At 43.1% G+C, this 23,499-nt stretch overlaps 1 protein-coding gene across 2 annotated transcripts in view; it reads right to left on the bottom strand.

The window, feature by feature from the left end:
- Positions 1-1,205: 1,205 nt before the first annotated feature.
- LOC139339241 (low-density lipoprotein receptor-related protein 8-like) overlaps positions 1,206-23,499 on the bottom strand; it is a 75,264-nt gene continuing 52,970 nt past the window's right edge. The window contains exons 8-18 of one of the 2 annotated variants that reach the window (XM_070974770.1): positions 21,930-22,049; positions 21,208-21,333; positions 17,065-17,236; positions 14,903-15,130; positions 12,701-12,819; positions 12,108-12,247; positions 9,349-9,490; positions 8,408-8,560; positions 6,554-6,841; positions 5,578-5,646; positions 1,206-3,815 (exon numbers count right to left, since the gene is read on the bottom strand). In XM_070974770.1, coding sequence (XP_070830871.1) covers positions 3,475-3,815; positions 5,578-5,646; positions 6,554-6,841; positions 8,408-8,560; positions 9,349-9,490; positions 12,108-12,247; positions 12,701-12,819; positions 14,903-15,130; positions 17,065-17,236; positions 21,208-21,333; positions 21,930-22,049 — 1,898 coding nt within the window. In that variant the 3' untranslated portion in view covers positions 1,206-3,474. The remainder of the gene's footprint in view (positions 3,816-5,577; positions 5,647-6,553; positions 6,842-8,407; positions 8,561-9,348; positions 9,491-12,107; positions 12,248-12,700; positions 12,820-14,902; positions 15,131-17,064; positions 17,237-21,207; positions 21,334-21,929; positions 22,050-23,499) is intronic. The other variant, XM_070974771.1, reaches the window with a different exon arrangement.

Raw genomic sequence — 23,499 nt, 5'->3', positions numbered from 1 at the left:
CTATTTGTCTGCTGCAGAAACCACTGGAACAATAAAAAATAAATACTTAATGCATAATATCCTAATGTGCAACAAGGAGGAGTTTGAAGGCATTTGTCCCGCTTCAGTTTAATAACGATAATGGACTGGATTTATCCGCGACCGTTTTTCTGTGTGCTGATGAATCATTAAGTGGATGAATGTGAAACGCAGCTCAGTCAGGATGGATGCTCAAAATACTATAAGAGCAGCTTCTTATCTGCTTTAACATAAAAACAGCTTGAATTCATCAGCAATAAGACAGACTCAATTCAATCCATTCAGGAGCTTATGCTGCTACAGCCTTACTTGGTGTGACCAGTAGCCTATAACAGCTAATATTAGCTAACATTAAGACGTTATTCAGTCAGTTGGCTGCTCTCCTTGTGCTACATGTTAGCAAGTTACACAAAAGCAGAAGAAGTAAACGTGTACCTTTCTTGTTTGCCGCCTGTGGTCCAGTTCCACTTGCTGTCTGTCAGGTTGCCTGAAGATTATGATGATGATGATGATGATGTCTTAAAAGCTGCATTAATGGATTCCTTTTGCCCCTTTCGGACAGAATTACACAACAAGCTGAAAACAGTGACACACATGTAATATAAGATATGGTTTATAATACTAAAGCGTTGCCAAATCCAGCAGGCATGTAGCAGTATTAGTATCAGCACTGATAAATGTTAAGTCCAATATTCACACACAAATGCTTATCTGTGTTCACTAGCTCATCGCTAACTTTGTCTGTCTGCTGTTTGGTGCTAGGCAGCGTGCATACATTTAGTTTATCAGAACTTCTTAGCTAAGAACATCTGCCTGCAGCATCTGGAAATAGGGTGCACTGACACTGAAATAGTAAAGTAAATTGGGCCCAAAAACCAAAAGAAGAGGCTTTGCAGATCCACAGCGCTGTGGAGAACAGGAGAGTTGGGTTGTAATTCTCAGTGAGATTGTCACTAAAAGCAACATCTTATATATTACACACAGTAATTTGACCACTTGTTCATATAAAAAAGACAAGCGCTAGAGAACTGAAAAATGACATCTCGATGTGCCAATATCCTGTCACTGTCACCTGTGACCGCACGTCAGTCTCGCTTTGAAGATTTGCACTAACATACAAATATTCTCTTTGAGCAGTAGGTCTGTGATATGCATGTGTGATATTTTCAAAGAAAAGGAAAAGGCACACATTTTCAGTCAGATTTTATATATCAATATATAGAGATATTCAAAAGTAATCCATTACAGAAAATCAAAAAGTGGAACCAGTTTGGTCTTCGTACAGTTCGTTTTTGCATGTACAGCAGTTGGTGGATCCCTGTTCTTTTCATGAAAAACACTAGAGGAAAATGAAAAAAGCAAACAAAAAGGCACAAATAAACCAAAATCAGTCATCTCATTAACACAGAGATTGGGAAGAGTTGCAAAGATGTGGGAGTTTTTCTGGAGGGGACACCATGATTTACGTGGGCGAACAAAGAGAAAGAAAAGGGTTGCACACAAAAAAAGATTGCTAAATGGATGCACAGCAAGAAACAACACAACCACTTTGGTGGATAATTCAGATTTCTTACAATCAGGGAATGCAGTGCTCTGCTTTTATACAAATAAATTAATATACCGGTCAACACTTTATCTAAAATCTTATGTACATCTTCTCTTTTACATTTTAATTGTATAATACATTATCAAAAACCTTATGAAAACATATTTACAAATCAATGAATCAAAAAGCACCCTCAAAACTTCTCCAGTGTCACACACATACACTGCCACACACACACAACACACACGCACGCACTTACACACCTGTGTATCTACACACCTCCATACACTGTTTTCTTCCATGCAATACACAATACAGAAGGCATTCTAAGAGGGTTGTGCAACAAAGAGCATACAAAACAGTTCAAATATGGCTGTGGGATGAACATTAGCACTCACATGCATAATAATGAACACGCACACAAGCACACACACACACAGTCTTTTAAGGTTTATGAATGGACAGTGTTAATGACAGGACTAAACCGGCGTGAAACGTGATCACTGATTGGACAATTCCACCTCAACCTCTTTACATGAGTCGGATTTTAGTTTTCCGCGGTTACATCACACGAAGGGTCGTTTTCATCACGCAGCCACCAGCTGGGCTCTCCCACATGGCGCTATCCAAAACTGTCTCCTCTGATTTCGGCCTTCCAAGGAGGAGGAGAGCAGTTTATGGGCTCCAGCTTGCTTTTCTGAATGTGTGCGTGCATGCTTGTGTTTGTGTGTATCTTGCCTGGAACAATGAATGGCTGCATTGTCAGTTGGTGAGCGATTATGCATGCTGTTTATGTTTTCGGCGGGCAAGTGCACGTTGTCTCCGTCCTCTGGAGAGCAGCATGAATTTGCTATCGCTGCATCCCGTGTGTATTTATGTGTGTCACAGTCAAAAGCGGGTGATCAACTAAAATTTTCAGCACTGGAGGATTTTTGTCAACTATGTAACACGGCAGCCCGACTAAGAGCTGCTTTCGACTGCTTTTCTCAAAGCATTTAACACCAAAACAAGTCACAATAAAGAAGACAGAACTCCCTCTAACCTCGCATCCTCTCTGCTCATAGCAAACAAAGGTCTGAATACTGCACATCCCTCAAAACTCTGGGGTGTTGGAGGTCAAATGAAAACATAACCTCACAAATCAACCGTATTCAACTGCACTCTGAAACGTGAGACGACTCACCCTTAAAAGGCTTTGCTCTGAACCAGGGAGAAAGCACATAATGTGGGTGTTAAGAGTTCTTTAAAATCAATCACAGAATGGGAAAATCTTACAAAGGAAAACCCATCTGGGAAAATGTTAACGATGAAACACCAGTAATGACATTTATGACATCTGTGGTTGATTCTAACGCGAATCTGTACAGATTGTCCCATCAACGCAGATGCTGTCCCAGTTTCAGAGCTCCTCCTTCCTAAACAGTGTTCCCAAAGCTGCACAGCCCATCAGGAATAACACAAAGCCCATTTTAATACATCAAAGATGAAACCTCTCACTAGCCCCGTCACGAAACATAAGACACACAGCACACACCTCACTCAGTTATCAACGAAAAGACTCGCGAGAGGAGCCAGTCTGACTCCATATTCCAGTTTAGGTCAATGCTGGGAACACACTGTAACACATTGATAATTCTGTAACTAATTCTCAACATTAACTGGAGAAAAAAGTAGATCCAGCTCCAGCACAGGAAAGGTATGAAACATCTTTTTAAAGAATCATGTAAGTCTTATTAATGCTGCTGTTTTTCAAATGGAAACTGGCATAGGACATTGGCTGTGAATGGCTGCATGTAATGCTTGATGATATGTTGTTCGTCCCTTTTGCAAATTCAGTCCAAGTCACCTCTGACCTCCCTGTGTGTGCGTGTGCCTGAGCGGCCATCTTCTCTACAATCCCTTCTCGAGGGTCACTTCGCAGTGGAGAGCATGGGCTGCTCTGTGTACCAGTGGGTCCCTGGATCGGGCATGCTGCCCCCGAGTGGCAGGGCGATGAACTGTGGGCAGGTCCCGGCTCCCGCACCAACAACTCCCATGTTGACGCCCTGCGGGTACGGGTGGTGGTGCGCGTGGTGTCCCATGCCGTCAGTCCGCCCGATGTGGATCTCGTCCTCCTCGCCCTCGCCCGTGGTCTTGCGGTAGACAGGGTTGTCGAAGTTCATGCTCTTGGTGGAGTTGCGCCGCCAGTTACGCCACACCAGGTAGACTCCGGCGCACACCAGGCCGAACACCACTGTGGCAATGATAGGAACTGCATGCGTTTAACACACAGCGGCAGGGACACGGGAAGGGGGGAGCGTTAACAAGGCATAACGAGTCCATGGGATGAAATGAGAGGCACAGAGAGGAGCAGAACAGGCATGCGGGGGACAGAGAGGGCAGGGGGCAGCGGCAGAGAGGTTGTGTGTGTGGGTGGCTCGGCTAAACATCGGGTCAAAGGAAAAATCGGCTGAGTGAAACACCATTAGTGGCCCGTCTGTGGAGGAAATTAGTTTTAAACTATCCTTGGGGAGCAAAAATTTAAACTATCACATTACATCATAATCTCTTGGCAACTCATCCTTGGCAAATGTGTCCTTGAATAAGCAATGCAATTTAATAATGCTTTATTAAATTAGGCCAATAAAGCACCGATAACTCATGAAAGCTTTATTGGTGCGTCTCTTTTGGGCTCCTGTACTTTCTCTTCACCTTAAGAACAGCCCGTCTGAACCAGTGGCTTGATTTATCTTGTTTCATTTTGGTTTTGCATTGGTTCTTGCTGACACAGACGAGTCTGTGGTAACATTTTCAACACATACAGAAGGTATTTTCTTTCCACAGGCGGTGTCAAACCAGGACCAGCTGAACTCCAGGGGAAAAAACTCCCTGGGGAAATTATTATTTTAATCAAATTGTATTCCTCTTTAAATGGAAAGTTCTCTTACCAGAATAACAGGGACACATTTTCTGGAAAAAGATGTTGATTTTTTTTTAAAATGGAATTTCAATTCTCTCAGCACCACACACGAAACTCACAGTGACTGTCCACTCACAATGTCTCCTGCCAGGGTTTAAACCCCAGTCACCCCAGCTCTACGTTTATCAAAAACATGAGCGAATCCTCATCAAATAGGTTGGACAATATGGACAATATGGACAATTAAGCCAAATAGAATCATGTTACTTACATAATACTGCAAATAACTAGGTTTACACTGAAAAAAAGGACAATGCTGTCTTCTACCTGCATAATCAACTGATAATGATGACTGACTTCTTTTCTGCAACATGCAGCTTTAGTCTTTTAGCTCAACATCATGTATGTAGCGAGTGTACCGAGTATTATATATTTAAAGTTAGCCACAGGCAGTGTTTTCAATAAACTCATGCAGCTAACGTTAGCTTCATTAGCTTCCTAGCTGCAGGTGATAAATCTGCTTTGTAGAGTTAATATTTCAGCTGTCAACACTGACAGCTACAGCATAGAAATGAAAAGCCTCTATCTCTGTCTGAAATCAAGGACCTATTGGTTTGCTTATTACTAAGAACTTGGAAAAATCTAAATCTGATTTTTGGCTTAAGTTGCATTTTCTTGCCTAATTGATACTGTGTGATTTTGAATTGTTGTCTTTTATTACTGTTCACTTTGTGGAAGCTATTCGATCCAAACAAAGAATAAAGAACACAGGTGCACCAACCTTCATGTGCTGACTGCACTACAGTCTGCTGAACACACACAGACAAAAGGCCTACTGACAAGTCTTGCTGTAGCAGAACCCAACACAACAACACAGTGTGAAGTGAATAATGCAGCGTGGCAGCAATGTCAGACGCACAGAAAATGACTCCTGAGAAACGTCAGCGAAGAAGACCTGTGGGCCAGGCTTCTCTCATCCTGCCACAGCAGGGTCGGTGTGAATGGACTACAAACAGGGTGGCCATGGGCAGCAGGTAGACAGCAGCTTCACGCAGCCCTGCAGGCCTTTACTGTGGACGGACACACACAGACAAGAAGGCTCCGGGTGACTTACCGATGGGGATGACCACTCCCAAAACAGCCACTGTCAGGTTCTCGCCCAGGAGGAAATGCTCGCTTCCAGCTGAAGAGAGAGATGGAACAAGAGAGAGAGAGGAGTTAGAGCGAGAGTCAGAAAAGACAGCGGAGCGAGAAGGGATAAGAGTGAGGAAGCGTACGGGATAAAAAATGTGTGAGAAATAGAGTGAGAGATCAGAGAACAGGAAGGGAGAGCCGGTGGAAGAGGAGGGAGATAAAACAGAGAGGCGGGGAGCGGGTGATCATGCGTGCACGCCTCTGAGTGTTTTACAATGAGAGACAGATAGGGAAAAGAGCAGCTGGAATGAAACTGAGAGACGGAGAGAAGAATGGTGAGCTGTTTGGCATTTGCCGGAGTGCGACCTTGACACAAACCCCCGACCTTCTGCACTTCATCCATCCCGGCTCAATCAGGCTCCACCTCACACTCATTTACATATCACATTCTTACTGACACGCTTATTCATGGACAGTCACACAAGTGCACGCGTGTCCTCACAGACACACAACAGCCCACACAGAGCGCAATTTATGGAGGGAAAGGTGACATTTTCAAGGTGACAAGGTACCATCCATCACTCCTATTAAAGTCAGCCGAGTGTGGTTGTTAGGGCTTGTAGGTATCTCACTTTAATGCCATCATTACAGTGAGGGTGAGGTTGTTAGCGACATTATGAGTGTGAGTGGGACCATAGGACGTGGTACTTGGCAGGAGACGAGGACGCTTAGGTGAAAGTGTTGCTTTATCAGAGAATTAGACCACATCTCTTGTTAACTCCTGAATGGGCTGCTCTGTTCTTTGAAATCATAGAGAAAACCCTGAGGTCACATGAAAAATGTTAATCACAAGGTCCTGGATGTGTTTAGAAGAGACTTATTTACACTACCTGTGGCAGTATTTTCAGGGTCTTCACACACAGGCAGCACTGATTTTGAATTCACGGCCCACTTACAGTGTTGAGAGACGCTGCTGTCCCCCACAGGTGTGGTGGACACGACCATGGTGGTGGCGGTGGAGTGGGATCCCAGCGCCTTGGACTCTTGTGACGACACAGGCTTCAGAGTGGAGAGGGGTGTGAGGGGATCAGGGGCACCGGAGGAAGCTGTGGTCAGGTGCGGGATGGCGTCCGCCTGGGATACTCCCCCCGAGGGAGGTGGGAAGTCTGCAGCAACAGTCGCCCTGGTGCCAGGTGTAAATCCAGCAGGGGGCGAGGATGTCGGTGTCATCTCGTTTTTTGGTGCTGCTTCAAAGAAAGGGAGAGGACAGCAGGAGCTCAAGAAACTGGATTATTGTAGACGTGTTGCAGCTCCGAAGGAGCTGTTTCACGTTTAGAGAAATACGCTCGCTCACTCACTCTCTTGCGGTGAGAAGATTGATACCACTGTCAGTTCACTCTGCACATTAAAAATGAAGCTGCAGCCAGGAGACGATCAGCTTACCTTAGCTTGACCGGAACAGCTAGCTTTTCTCTTTCACAAAGGTAGCAAGATCCACCGACCATCACCTCTAAAGCTCAAGTCGAGTCGATCTCTAACTTTTGTACATAAACCAAAAAAACTGATCTTTTCTTTAAATGCTGACAACCAAAAAAGCAACATTAATGTTGTATAAAACACCCTTAGTTATCAATTATGAGGCACTGGCATTGAGTGTGGTTTGATCAGATTTGATTGACAGCAAACAACCGCACAATTGTTATCACCTGTTGATAAAAATGATCAAACCAGTGAAAGGAGCACAGATAATTTTTGGGGCTTCTAAGCATATCTACTCCTATTGTAGTCTGTTTATATAGTTCACATGCTGTATTGTACTGATATTTCTATATGAAATTACATATATGGTCATCTACACAGGGGGGACATGACAAACATATCTGAACATCAGTGAGCAAAAAAAAAAAACTTTCACCTCTCACACTGCTTAAAACAGGTGGACACAACAACATGAACATCATCTCAATATAGAGCAGTACACTTGCACTAATTACTCCTGTCCGTCACAAACATCTTGTTTATGTTTCTGGCGAATTCGACTGATCCCGGGTCTGTTCAAAGCAGCTGTGAGGGGACAGCTGCTGTGACAAGATAGTGTGAACATCTCATCTCAGAATACAATGTGACACAGCATTATGAGCCACACAAATGCTGTTTGTTCAAGAAATGTGGTGTTAGACTACATTTTATTAAACGCTGGTCCATGTTATTGCATCCGCTGCCTGTATGTGTTGCTTAGCAACTATCTTTTTTAGTTACAGGTTCAATAACTATGATGCTTCCAGGGAGCATATTTAATAATTCATTATTAATTATTATCTGATATGAATAAAATATCCATTGATTTATTTAATGTGCATAAAAAGTCTAGTTATTAATAGGAACAAAAACAGGTTTCAGGCAGTGTTTATTGATTATATGTTACATATACTGAGCTGGTGACAATACAGTATAGATGACATGCGAGATTCCCAAGTAATACATTTTTAAGCATGATGTGCCAGATTAACCTTGAATATAATTCAGTTCATTACTGTGCAACAGTCCGCCTTGCTATTTCATTACTTCAGCAAATGTTCCATGTTTTCCGCTGTGCTTTGTTGATATTCCTCTAATGCACTTTGTAACTGTGTGTAGTAAAGTGCTATATAATACTGCAGATAAGAGCTCGCTTAAGTGAGGTACAATCTGATTATCTACATTGTAAGCACTTTGGCGCCGTGCCCAACAAATCCCCCTAGGTGCCATTGATTACTAAATATTGATTACTGAATTGATTATTCTCAATTACCACTCGTAAACACACTCACCTGGCACGCAGCCCCTCATATCAGGCCCCAGGTCCTGTCCGTCGGGACAGGCGCAGGTGTACTTGGGCGAGTGCTCGGTAATCTGCGGAGCCTTAAGACACAAGTACTCACAGCCTCCATTGGCCACACTGCCCAGATTACAGCTGTCTGGGCCTGAAGACAGTCACAGAGAGACAGACAGAGACATGGAGAATTAGACAGTTATGGTTATATAAATAAGATTATCACTTATTCAGTGTGGGGAGAGAGCAGAGAGTCAGAAAGAGACAGGAGAAGTTGCAGCACTTCATTGTTCCCCCGCTGTGAACGCTGCTGCATTCTCTTTCAACAAAGCCCATTAGTCTGCATAAACAAAATCTAAGAGAATACAACGAATAAATGTGGTGACATACAGAAACTTGCTCTAAATATCAAGCAGTTCCTGTGTTAATCCCAAAGTCTTGTTTGAATTTGAACGAGGAAAGACAGCGATGTGTGAAGATGGAAGTGAAGAGACAGTGATGAAACACAATGAAAGATTAAAATAGAAATGGGCACGGACTACGCACTGGAAGGAAGGAAGGAAGGCCTAAGAAGAGACAGGCGGAGACAGAAATGGAAACTGACACGCAAGAAAGTAAATACACAGCCATCACATTCATGATTAAGAGCTCTGCTCAGCTCAGCTCAAGTCTGGATTGTCCTGTTAGAAAGAATCCGGTTGGAGGCAGGGTTTTGACAGATGTGTGAATGTACGGCTGCTCCCCATGCTTTGATCACTCTGCCTCGGTCACAAGCCTCACTATCATTTATTCATGTGCCTGGGTCGACATCGACCCACGGAGGAAACGTGGTCACAGAGAAGGGACTCAGCTCACACAACGACATCAAGAGGAGGCAAGTGAACAGAAGCGGACAGACGCGCAGACACACACTCTCCCTCACTCGTCCTGTACACACACCTTGCGGCTGGCGGAGCTGGTGGAAGACTACGATGTCATGGGGGTCGTTGAGATTTTCAGCCAGCGTGTGGATGTCCTGACCGGTCAGCCTGTTGGCCATGAAGACTGCCGCCCTGTCTCTGTCTGTCCAGTAGATACGATCCTGAAACACATGGAGAATCACGATCTTAATATTAACAACACACAGGACAAGTGATCCAGGGTGGTGTTGGGCCTGAACATAAGAGCATACTGGCAAACAGCTCAAATACATGATTAGTGCTAATTAGCATATGTCACCATGCTAACAGGCTAACCTAAGGTGGCTAACATGGTAAACATTACTGTATGCCGGCTTAGCTTTGCCATGGTGAGCTGGTTAGTATGATGATGTTAGCATTAATGCATACAGCAAATTTACTGATACTGCACGGTAGTTCTGTTTCTGAAACTAATTCTAAAGAGACAGTACTAAAAATATGTTCATGTTGAGGTGACAGAAACTGGGTGAATCAAACGGAGGGACAACAGAATAAAACATAAAGGACAAACAAATGGAAGAAACAAAGGGACAAAATGACCTTAACAGAGGGACATGAGATGCAGGGTTAACAGCTGCACACCGTTGGCACACAATACTCACAAGTTGAAGTTATTTGAGGAAAAACAACAGAGAGAAAATTAGCACAAATGAAACATGCACTGACAAATATTTGTTGCCGCACATCGTCTAATTCATTATGTTTTGCAGAAGAGAAAGTGAGTTAATTTGGCTTTCTCTGCAAATAGTACGAGGGGATGAATGCATCAAGGAAATGCACATGCAGAGGTTTTACATTAACTAAGGGATGTTTTTATTCAACTGGAGCAGCAGTACAACAACAACAATTACAGTTAAGAGCAGGCGCGTAATGATAGGTTTTTTTTTATAGGTTTCAAGTGTCTGCACATCCTTCCTGGATTGTTGCAGTTTTCGGTCGTAAGTGATTAAAACACATCATATTTAGGCCAAAACATAGTAGCTCAAAGGCATATTTTAACCATGCTTGTTGTTTCCCTTGTTCACTCCCTGAACAGTTCAAAAAGACAGTTTTAGACCAGAGCTGACATTTTCGCGGTTGCCGTAGAAACTACAGGCTAATCTCCAGCAAGTGTCCAGACAATGAGCCTCGCAACACGAGCGTGTGTGCGCGCGTGTTTGTTATGAGTCAGTCATTGTGTCAGAGAGATGGTAATGTGACGTCCGCCATGACCAGTTGCACTCAGTGATGTGGGACTGGTGAATGTTGAACATCCTGAACATGAGGTCACCTTGTAATCACAACAGGGCAGAGAGCAGAGAAGCCCTGGATCGATCGTGTATTACACCAGAGGGCATTTATCATCATTTCTGCGAGTTACACTCCAGCGCTGCCTGCAGGGTGGATGAACAGCAGAGCTCAGGAAGAAAATGTTGAAGGTTATTCTGTGGACAGCTTCCCTGTTTATCAGTATTTTCATTTTTAAAGGTTAAAACTGAGAGAAAAACAAGAAAGATGTGTGAGCAACTTATATAATTACAAAACATTTTCCTGTTAAACGAGAGCTTTTTAGCAGAGGTGGAATATATCTATTTTACTCAAGTACTGTACTCATGTCCACACTCTGAATTTACCTGTACTTTAGTTGAATAGCCTGTTTTACAATTCATATGAAAGAACATATATATTCACCTTTCACTCATTGCTTACTAACATGTACATTAGTGGTTGCAACCCATAATAATCCAAACGTCTGATCATATTCCACAACTACTAGGCCATGAGCTCAGTTTTCCCTTAATAACCTCCGAGTTACTGCTTACTGATAGTAAGTAAGTAAGGAACTTGTACATGAATTACTTACACCTTTAACCCACATGATAATTCATTAATAAGATCTTTATAATGATTAATAAAGAGCCAATATGCTACTAATTATATGCTAATAGGCATGTAGTTAATGGTGAATATGTGTACCTTCATATAAAGTGTTACTACACTGAATAAAAGAGTTTGAGTCTTACTGGAGCATTTCACATAGTGGCTCTGAATATTCTTCACTTTTTCAGTTCTTTGTTCTCTTGCCATTAAAGTGGGGATATTTGAATCCATTGTTGGTGTTTTGACTTAAAAAAGCCACCTGGGACAAGTTTCATGATCCCTTAATGCACAAATGGAATAAATCTGGTCTGCTTGCTGAGTGAAACCTGTATCTCTGCTCCCGCTGAGACCAGTTCCCTTTCAGGGGAGTCCCACTGGGGGTTAAGCCTCTTGGGTGATGTCATTAATACCCATCTGAAAGTGGCTGGGACTTTGCTGCAGTGGCAAACATCCCAGACAAGAGTCTGTAAGCAAAAGCATACTTGCACACAGGCACAAACACACACAAGGCAGCAGATTTGCAGGATCGCTCGGCACAAAACCAGATTTAAATTTCGGTGATGGACTTGACATATCACACACACACAGGCGCTGGCTGATGACCAAAAGCATGCGTGTGTGGGTTGCTTTAGGCCGCTCTCTACTCCCTATCTTGTGTTTAGTATGCTGTGCCACTCAACCATCCGAGGGAATACAGAACGACACGCACACACAAATGGAGCATACAGTAAATTGAATTTAACAGTCATTACACTCAAACTCCCAGTCACACTGCAGGGCCCTGTGAGGCTGAGAGAGATGTAGATATGATGAGATGTGGGAGGCTGGATGATACCAAGGACAACGGTCTTAAATCATGGAAATCCATTACACACAAACCTCAAAAACAGCCAGCGCGTAGGGATGTCCCAGTGTCTCTGCAGACGACATGTGTGTCCTGCGGTGAGCTCCGTTCAGGTCCACGCTGGCTATGAGGTGCAGCTTTGAATCCACCCAATACAGACGCCTGTTGGCTACATCTGAGAAGCACGCACATGGGCACGCACGCACACACACACACACACACACACACACACACGCACACACACAGATAAGACGTTCCCAAGCTGAGTAGAAATTGATTGTCTTCGCGGTAAGCACTCGCGCACTCTGACCAACAAATCCCTTTAGGTGATATTGATTACATTTTAAAATGTCAGACTCTCACGATTACACAGCTGCAAGTTTTACTGTGTCGATCTATAACTTCTTAAACACTTCAGATATCACTCAAAAGCAACTGCGATAACTTTATAAATCAATTTTTTTTCCATCGTCGTTTAACATTTACCCTCACTATTTCAATCACTTTTAACCTTTACCTCCAATCAGTGGATTGAGTGCATTAGCTCTTTTTCAGGACTGTGCTTCAGGCACATCAAGCAGCACAAAACAACTGACAAAAGGTGTGAAATACAGAATTGTACTCTCACCTAGAGTGATGCCATTGGGCCATTCAATGTTATCAGCCACCAGCACCTGTCGGTCCACTCCATTCATCCCGGCCTTCTCTATCTTGGCTTGAGTGCCCCAGTCTGACCAGTACATGAAGCTGGGTTGAACAAAGGAAATGTACTTGTTATGGTGAAGTGTTCATGTAGTGCTGCTGCGCTCAGCAAGACATATGAAATCATGCAATAATCTTACAGTCCGACAGAGACGGCTGTCCATCAGTGGGTCTGTCTGGAGATTTGTTTCTATCAGACACAGAGGGATTGATGTACTAACTTTATGCCACAGATAGCATCCGTCTATATTTATTATGAGGACTGCACCACCGTCTTTACAGTGGTACAATGAGAGAAAAGCAGTGCTGCTAAAAACTGTACGTATTGTACTAGAACAATAATATATGAGCCAAAATAGAACAGGAGAATGTCAAATAGCTTTGAAGTGATTTTGCACCACAGGCTGAACACTGTAACAGACGGTACTGTCTCTGATTTGATGTCTGGGAATAGCACGTGTAAGATTTGTGGAGCAGGTTGTTTTGAAGGCGAGTCAGAGCGGAGAAATATCTGCTAATAACTACTGGTATATTACAAAAGCACATTTGTGACAGCAAATAAAGGTAAGAGCAAAAATCTAATGTCTGTGCAGTGCAGCTCTGTGGGAGCTGTCCGTTCAGCACCACGAGATAGCCACACCAGTCAAAGACCAACAATGCAGTAACAGCATCATCTGTCACGCATACTCTTACTGCATCACTGTTTTCTCTCAGTTGCCTTCCGCTTCTGCAGCTTATAGTAGATCGAGTCCGTTGTTGAAGCAGCTATGATCATATTACTCAGCGAAGAATATCGTTTTGTGCGGATGTGGTTCTTTAAGTTGTAAGGCCAACCAAAAAATCCCAAGAAGCATCTTGTATAATTCCAGGAGGACATTTTTAAACCCAATAAACATATTTTGTCTTTGCAGGATGAACTGATGCTGTTTATTGGTTTTGTCACCAAGTTATTTGGCCGAAACTTGCCCTTTCTTTTGCTTCGCCACAGCCTTAAGTTGCAAATTACTTAAGTAGTGTGTTCCAATGAACTCTGCTGCTGTGCTGATCTGCATCATCAGTGTTAGTAAATAATCTGCTAAATGGAAAACGAGCTAACATCTGCAGCACAGCAGTGATTTGTGATAGTCTTAAACCAAACCCCAGAGCATTTCAACTACCACATTTAAAAGCTGTTACTGCACGAGTTCGGTATAGTTTGAATGGTTATTGTGCAATATCAGTCAGCAATCACAGCAGCAAAGTACACAGTGACTTACGCTGTCATTTCTATGCAAATCTGTAGTACGGACATTAAGTGAATTTTCCTGTAAAGAAAAAACTCATTTGGTGTCACAGTAAGAAATCTGTTTGTGCAGGATTCCTATTGGGCAGTTATGATCGGGTGTGTAATGTGCAGAAAATCTCCCTGTGTTTCTGCCTCAGTTAAGTCTGTGCGCCTGTTTATTTTAGTTTACTTTTGTGCTTGTGTTCATCTGGGTTTGGATCACCGGAACACAAACGCTGCAGAAGCACACGCTGCTATACAAATTCATAAAGCTTCCCAGATTAGGAGCAATCATCTAGGACAGAATTTCTAAAAAAACAATTGAGTCGGGATGCTAAATGGGTCACAGGCTTGTTACTCTGGATTCCCACATACAGCAACAACAGCTCTCTTATGTTTACCATTAGGGGTCTCAGAGGAGGATTATGTTTATTCAATTGCTGGGTCCTGGGCTGAAATCACTTTACAAACCTCTATCTGGCATCATTGACCATCATCTTCAATATTATAGAAGAAGAAAAAAAAAGCTCAGTCTGGTGTCTGCCAGCATGTTCAAAGAGACGTAGAGAAGGGTAACCCATATAAGCTCAGTTTGATTCTATTTTATGCTGACATACTGTAAATTGTTATGGAAATTCATTGCACAGAGTTGACTAATTACAGTGGCATGCTTTTTGAAAATACAAATTAAATGTGCAGGTCAGCGGATGCTAGCATAATAACCACAGAGATAAGTGTTGTTCCTGTCATTAGTACCTGTATTGGGTATTACATAACATGGTCAATCCTTGGTCTGGTTTCAAAGCATTTCCTATTGTGTTCCTGGACAAAGAAACATGCGTAGCACACATATCTCCTCCTTACCCATGGTGGGGATCCAGCGCGATGGCCCGGGGTTCACTCAGATCGGTGTTGATGAGGACACGTCTCTTCGTGGCGTCCACCGAGGCCACAGAGATGGATTTGTCTCCAGAGTCGGTCCAGTAAAGGTTGTGTTGGAGCCAGTCCAGAGCCAGACCCACTGGGGTCTGCACGAATGAATCCACCAGAGGCACCTGCTGAGAGGGGTCACTGGCCTCATGGATGAAGGCACTGCAGGGGGAGGATGATAAGGCAGGGAGGGGGTATTGTGAGGGCAGGAGAACGTGGAAGTCATAATCTAAAGCAAGCCAGATGTTACTGCAAAATCAATGTGCAGTGGAGGGATGCTGACTGCCTGGTGGGGCCTTACTTTCTGATAATGAGTCTGTATACACTATTACATGCCACTGTACCAAGAAGATTTACCCTGGTAAAATACTCACTTGATATACTGATTTCATTACAAGCTATGCCACTTTCCAAACTTTGCCAAGAAAGTGGTTAGAATGTAACTGTAACTACATAAAAGTAACTGCAATAGCATAAAGATTATGTATCATAACAACGGACGCATATTCTTATCTAGACTGTGCTGTAAAGTGACGGCAGAGTGGAGAGAGGGATTGGTGCGTGAGCTGCAGCCTTGGGCCATGTGCTGCGCAGGTTCATCCGGGGGTTAGCGTCCTTCTTAGGTGCACCACTTATCAGAATAGACAAGGCCTTGCTCAGGGGTTGCCCTGCTCGCTAATGATTTGGCCCCAGCAGAGGTGTGAGGTGAGGGCCAGGCAGCTGTGCTCCCAAACAGGAATTTCAATTTCAGCTTCCCCAGAGAGGTTTTCTCTTAACATCCATTTTATAAAGAGAACACTGTGCTCCAATTAGAATGCACTCTGGGGAGAAAACGCAGATAACAATAGGAAAGATGGAATTAATCTAAAATAATAGCAGGCCGGAGCCATCAAGTCAGATGATTGAATTTCAAAACATCAGAAGAGAAGATTGATGCTCATTACAGCAAGTGCCGGGGAATCATGTCAGGGTGCAGAAATATAAGATTTGCTATATCAAGTGTTTTTATTGTCACATTCAGATTGTTTGTTTTGTTGGTTGATTGGTTGTTTAAACTGTAAACATCATTGGAAAACCATGGAAACATCAGTAATGTTTGTGAAATATCTACCTACCATAACTGCCTCTGTATATATTCAAAGTAACATGAATTCAAAAGTCATTTCACTTGCAGGCAGTTTGATAGAGTCAAACTTGAAAATTGCAAAGAATACATAAAAGATCATGAGCACTAATTAGCAGACTACGGGTGTGAAACATTTCCGATTCACGCTGCGATGAACAACATCAGATAATTGCAGCTCAAAACCTTCTGGGTAGCAGGAATCTTACCACAGGAAGTGCTGCTGAAACAAATTCTGACAGTTCTGACACATTTGAAGGCGACATAACCAAAAGCAGACAGTGGAGTCCAATCATGTATTACCCAGGAGTCCAATCTAATGTCAGGTGCGTTTCCAAACTCAAGCTTTGTTACAATAAAATAAGACATCTACTGAATAATGAGGCCTCAGTTTCTATATATAGCCTCAGTCTCTGACCTAAACTCAGGCTTTTAGTCTCAGATCAGGTTTGTGATCTAAATTAAAGGGACCCTGTGGAATCTTTTTGACCACTATTAGCACTACACAGCAACATTTTAAAGAGTGGGGGCCCATTTTGTTAGTATGTTGTGCACACACACAGTGACGGCCATGCACATGTGAGAGACATAATACAGTGATCTGTCAGTTATTCCACTGACCAACAGTTGGTGGCAGTAATGTGGCACAAAATGAAGTAATGTGCCAACAAAGGCATGTAAGAAGAAGACTGACAGTGAGTGAACATGGACGTAAACGATGTAGGATTCAAATTCATCCAAAAATTCAAAAACCCAAGCCCAAAAACCAAAAAATGAGGAAACAAATACATTTAAGACATTTACTTTGGCCTACGTAAGGATACACACACGAAGAAAGCTTTGTCTGTTTCCAGAAAAAAAAGTTAAGAGCTTCAATCTGTCGAGCTTCTGTGACAGTGTTTCTGAAATGAAATTGGATTAGTAATCACAACTCAGGTTTCTGCTCTAAACTGAACTGCTGCTCCTGGCTTACCTGTAGATTTTCCGGTGAAAGCGATCGCACCAGAAGACACGGTTGTTGGCCACGTCCAGGTCCAGAGCCACAGCGTTCTTCTGAGTGGACACCACCTGGCTGTAGTCCCTCTTCACCAGGTCGATGCGTCGGATCTCGTGCCGGTTGGTGAACAGCAAATAAGGGCTCTTCCCTGCAGACAAACCGGAGAAGCAGAACTCGTTGCCTAAGTATGGGTGAGTTTAGCCAGCTGGGATTTACAATCACAGTCACAGTGCAAAGCAATTTGGAAAAGAGGTTGAAGCTGGAGCGTAGATTGCTAGTAAAATGAATAAATTATTGGTATGTGGATTTGTGATGTACTAAGATAATGGCCACAAATCTTCCATACACAGCATCCCTTATATGATTCAAATTTAGTAAGTGCAGAGTAATATAATTAGTCTAACCTTTGGCCAGTGGAGTTAAGTTAAACACATTCTGAGCAAACATGGTCTTGATTTAGACTTGATTAGAAACGAGAAATAACGACAGTACCAGCACGTCTGTCAATTATTACACCCAAAACATAGAGCATCATTCTGCTGTAGAGGAAGGACACAAAAAATAGGATGCCCATAAGCCTGGGAGGCTGTTTTTTTCAGCACAGTGTCAAAAAGCTTTTCAGGCTTTTGTGCTGCACTCAAGACGGTTGACCATGATTGGAGATGCGGTGTGTCAGGAAATGATGCTGTCATTCCTCTACAGTAATAACACCAAGGCTTCACCACAGAGTCAAAAAGCAGTGCAGCTTAAAGCGATGCAGCACATTTGTGGCACAGAAGTCAATACTCTAAATGCCATCTTTTACCACAGATACACTAAATAACACAACAAAGCTGTGATACAGCTCAATATCCTCCTCTAACAAGAGTATGGGGACAATAATCCTTCATTAAAAAGTGCTGAATAGTTGCTGTATTGATCAGCGTGTCTGTATGCATCATTAAGTTGTACACTCCTTATTATCTTCCCTCTGGAAATATAGATCAGAAGTACCTTAGCATTCAGCCCCTGTTTGAACAGCGAACTGTCAACTTTCACACAAGCCGTATAATTAAATAGACAGATCAGCAGGCACACACTAAGAGACAAGCAATGCCGTCATTTCCTCTGAGGGCTGATAAACAACCTTGAACAAAGATGAAGCAGACAGATTCCTTGCCTTTGCTTTTTCTACCCGACCCAAAACAACAAGCATCAGTTACTGAGGTCCCGCAATACGCAGCTGCAACAGCATTTAAGTTTAACCCCCAGAATGCAACACAATAATGATTATAGCATATTTTTATACCTACACGTCCTCTACTGTACTACAGGGGCAGCTACACTTTGTAGGTCTCACCTGGCAGCTGAATGTATCTTAATGTGATTTCTTCTGATTAGATTTTCCATTCCCCAATCCCATTTGATTTTATCAGAAGGGAAACTGTGACCACGACTGGCTGAGTCTACAGCCGTGCTAGCAGCTCTGTGAGGCTACACTTAGGCACTGCAGTGACTTTGAGCTAAATGCTAACATGAGCATGCTAACATGCTCACAAGGACGATGTTACCATGCTTATGCTTTACCATGATCACCATCTAAGTTTACTCTGTTAATTGCTAATTAGCAATAACACAAACTGCAGCCGTGGCCAATTAGCAACACAAGCATTTAGTCACTTTGACCTCACGACGATGCTAGACTCGAAGTGATTGCCAATCACCACAAACAATTCATCCTGAGCGGGGCATGAATTTGTGTGAAAGTGTGTGCAATTCATCCAATATTCAATTCATCCAGTTGTTGAAATGTTTCATTTAAAACTCACAAATGTTAGCCTCATGGTCACGCAAGAAGGGAAGTCAAAGCTTCAACATAAAGTCATAAAAACTCATCCTCTGGAAAGCATGAATGTCTGCAAAAATTCCATGGCAATCCATCAAATAGATGCGGAGACATTTCAGGCTGGCCGGCCGGCCGGCCGACCCACTGACATTGGCATTCCTTGAGCTATGCCGCTAGCATGGCCAAAACACGTATTTGCTTTCAGCCACAGAACAATACAAGAGGACTGCATTTGCATACGAGATAAAAAAAAAAACTACACCTAAGAAACACAAAACATCACACTGTCACAGAGAGAGACACGTAAGATAGTCTCATTCAGGATATTTGCACACATATCTATCAGCACTGAGTGCTTTGAGTGTCCTTGTTTCATTTTGGGTGCCTTCTCACCTATTTTTAGAGCTGTCCACTTGTGATAAGGTCACCCACTATGCATTTTAATTAGACACAAAGCTGAACAGGAGCTTTTATATTATCATATCTTTATGTTTAGTCCCTTATAATTCTGGCAGGAAAACGCCAAGTGGTGACAGATACACCAATAGTGTATGCCTGCAGGGAAGGTTTTATCACTCTGGCTAGCAACTACAGCCCCCCTTTGTCTTGTAACATCTATATTGAGCCTATCTTTTTTTCTGACACTGCATGGTAATAGGACGGCAGCTGCAGTGTTATCTCTACAGGCAGGTATGATATTCTCTCATTAATGGCATGCTTGCCTCAGATTTCCCTTCCACAGTCTGTGTCATAGCCTCGTTGCAGTATTGAACTCCTCCATGCCCCCTCTATCTTAGCTTTCCTCCCTCTCCCGGCCCAAAGTCTGAATGACGACAGTGCTGTTCAGGACTAAGTGTTCTCAAAAACTGGCCATTACAATGACAACATTTCCAACCCCCCTAAAGAGGAAAAGGGTCCCCTGCTGGTTTTATGGGCTGTCATGGCAGCAGCGGTTGTCACTGCCTCAAAACCAAGTGGTGGAACTGCAGCATTCACTGAGATTCTGCTTTAGCTGCTTTTGACACATGGCCTTTCTCTCCTGGCTACGATGAAGTGATAGCAAACACACTGGGCAGTCATGCACAGAGAAATACACAAGCGGAGACAGGAGCAGGGGCCAGATACAATCCAAACACATATACAGTGTGTGCAAATGCAAACACATACACACATATGATTGCCAAGCTTTGATACGAGCTCAGTTTAATTGAGGGAAATGAAATCGGAACATTTGATGGCCAGAGGGATTTCATTTGACTCACTGTCATCTCCTGCCAATTAAATAATGCACATTTTAGGGGAAATGAAGCGTAAACATATAAACTGGCCTCTCTGTAATCCTCTTGCTAATAGCTCTTGGCCATAGTTGGAGGTCAAAGAAAATTAATTGGCCTGTTAGCAGTTCACTTTGTTCTCCACTAGTCTAACCACTCTTGTCAACAAGCCTAACAGGAGACCAGATTAAATTTGTTGTAATTAGCCTCCTCTGTGACTCAGCCAGGTACCCCTGAAGAGTTGCTACACCTAATTATAAGTGTTCAGCGTGGTTGAACACATCAGCCTGTCACTCAAACTGTCTAATGGGATGGGACAGTGGAGGACAGATTTGGCCTGGGAGAAACTGTGTGTGGCTGCTGTAAAAACCTAACAGCAGAAAGATGTCTGTGATTATGAAATGAGGAGGGTTTGACACTGTGGTACAAAAGCTGAGAGTGAAGTATTGCATTAATGAGGCAGTGGGATATCTGAGAGAATATCTTGTTACAACGCAGCTTTTTAAACTGAGGAAAATGTATCTTTGCAATGTTTTTAACAGCAACTATATAGGTTTTAAACTGCATACATAAGAAACCAACAAAACATTTTATTTACCCTAAAATGCAGGAACATGATCTATATATCTGTGGTAGGGGTGAACACAATCAAAATATTATTGAACTCACAATATGGCCTAGTGCAATATCCAAACGGCAGGAGCCGTGTCACAACATACCATTAGAAATGAACCACTGTGGTGCTACAGAGACGACCCAGCCTACAAATCACACTGTCCAGACTTAAGGGGACATGCTTGTTTGGTTCAGACATTAGCAAAAATCATATCATAATTTTTCAGTTTTTTGAAAAAGTCCAAAAGTCGTGACTCAAATGGTGCCTGCGGTCTCATCGTTCAGCCCAATCCATGTCCACTTTCTGACTAATCGCTGAGTCTCATTTTCAGCCTCGAAATACAAACCCTTGACTAAAATCCTGTCGTCACCCTGCGTGGTTGACCGTAACACACTGTGACTCACCTTCTGCTTTGCAGGTCTTCATGACAGGGTCCATCTCATACCCCTCATAGCATTCACACTTAAAATCCCCCTTGTAGTTGATGCAGATCTGGCTACAAGCATCAGGGTTCTCACACTCGTCAATGTCTGCAGGGAGGAGAGGGGAGAGAAGTAATCAATCACCCTCATGAGCTGTGCATGATAACTATATTCCTAGAAATGTAAATATGGCAATGATTTTTGGAGAATAACGGCTGCAGTGGATGAGTAAACATGCACATTTATAACTGGGGAGACACAAACATCATCATTGGCAGTTAATGGGAAGTAATAAGTCGAGACAGGGCGCATCCCTGTCCACTTCTCTGTTCTGCTTCCTTCCAGCAGACCTCAGGCTTTTTTCCTGAGGTGTGATATAGAAATGTCAGTGTTAAAAAGAAGGGGAAGGGTGTGAAGGACACAGTATATATCTGTGTGTGAGAGTGAGTGTGTGAGAGAGCAGTGTGACTATGCTAGTTTCCCTGTGGGAGTGGCAGGCCGGGCACATTAAACAAAGACAGACAGCTAGAGAGCTGAGAACAGCCCAAAGCGATACGCCACACACGCACACACCCCTGACAATCACACACACACACACACACACACACACACACACACACACACACAGACTCATAGCAGCTCGATCAGCAGCCTGTCTGCCACTTGATTTTTTTGATCTGTCTATCTCGAGTGTCTTTATTTACCACCACAAGTCTTTTTGTCCAGTAGCTGGTAACCAGTGGGGCACTGGCACTCAAAGCCGATTGGTCGGTCCATGCAGACGTGGGAGCAGCCGCCATTGTTGATCATACACTCATTCAGCCCTGGGAGACAAAGAAAAGATGCCAGTGGTCAGATGCAGCCAATCATAGAGGAGGTGCAGACATAATGGTCGCCCAGTAGGTCATGTAAAAGGTCAACATCAGATTCTGAGAAAAGCCCGTGCCGCATTTAGGCACGGGCACAAGCCCGTGTGGAGTGGCTTGATATTGAAAACGGTGTATAAATATGTGCAGCACATAGGTGAGGAAGAGGGATCTCATCTTCGTAATCTTCATTTGATCTTGGCTCTCATATTCAGCTCCTTCCCATCTTTTTTGAAACCTTATCAGATGTTCTCAAGTGAAAAATCAAAGAGACACAACATCACACACAGTAAGCTCTTAAACCGGGAATCGGGTCCATGTGCAGGGATATGAAGTATGTGTGAAGAGGGGATTAATTCTGTGAACTGGGAGGGTGAGATGCCCCATAAGGATCGAGCACAGGAGAGAGTGAGGACATATGAATTAAACAGGCACGTTGCTTAAATAGAGGCAGAGTGATGTAAAAGCATCTGGAGAATGAAGGAAGTAAAAAAAAAGAGAGATGTAAGAACACAACCACTCTCATTTAAAACTAGGTCAAAGCAGCTGGCACAAGGTTGGCACACAATAAACAAGGCAGAGGCAGTTCGATTTGATTGTGCTGCACACAACGGCTTTATGACTTTCTTGTAAGTGAGAACATCTCAAAAGTCACCGGCTGAAATTTTAGGGTCAATTTTTTAGCTCAGTGCAGCTGTTACATACTTGTAATGATGCCGCGTCCTAAAAATCAACATGCTGATTAATAGCAGGGGTGCACGGCAGCGTAACTATATTGATTATTTAAATCTTTTGACAAGCCCACAGGGAGCAGCCGTCCTCCTCATAAACCCAGAGCTCCATCAGAACCGTCTAAAAAAAAAGGATTTCAGGAGCTAGAAGTTGAATTCTGCCTCCTCTCGACGGTTTCCTCTGTCCTACTACAGTTTTTAGTTTTGCTGCCTAAATGTTCCATGTTGCATTAACATGACTACACAGCTTGATCTCTAATCAGTAAAGTAAAAACACTCATACATCAGTACAACACAGTGTAAGGAAATCACCTGGAAAGCTCACGCTGCTCGACATGATTTTAAAGGCAACATAGCCTACAGGGGCTCGTAGGTGAGACGTGTGAGTCTCTAAATCGGAGAAAATGATTCGTTCAGGTGGGTGGCGGGTGGATGATTTATGCGCGTATGTGGATTTGGAATGACGTAAGAGCTGATCTGCACGTCAATATCAGACCTACATAGACGCATTATTGTATCATTTCACTGTTGCAGTCTTACAGAACAGCAGCAGCTCCTCAGCACACTTTCCATGAAAAACCCCCAAAACTATTGTTTGAATCACAGAAGGTAAGCCGACTGAGTGAAAGCTACGATCGCCGCAAAATAATTCTCTCCAGCACTTCATTCAGTGCCAT

This window comes from Chaetodon trifascialis, chromosome 11 (assembly GCF_039877785.1).
Source record: "Chaetodon trifascialis isolate fChaTrf1 chromosome 11, fChaTrf1.hap1, whole genome shotgun sequence".
In the NCBI taxonomy this organism is placed as follows: domain Eukaryota; kingdom Metazoa; phylum Chordata; class Actinopteri; order Chaetodontiformes; family Chaetodontidae; genus Chaetodon; species Chaetodon trifascialis.
Note: the sequence above shows the minus strand (reverse complement) of the source record. Positions and strands in the feature narration are given on the sequence as shown.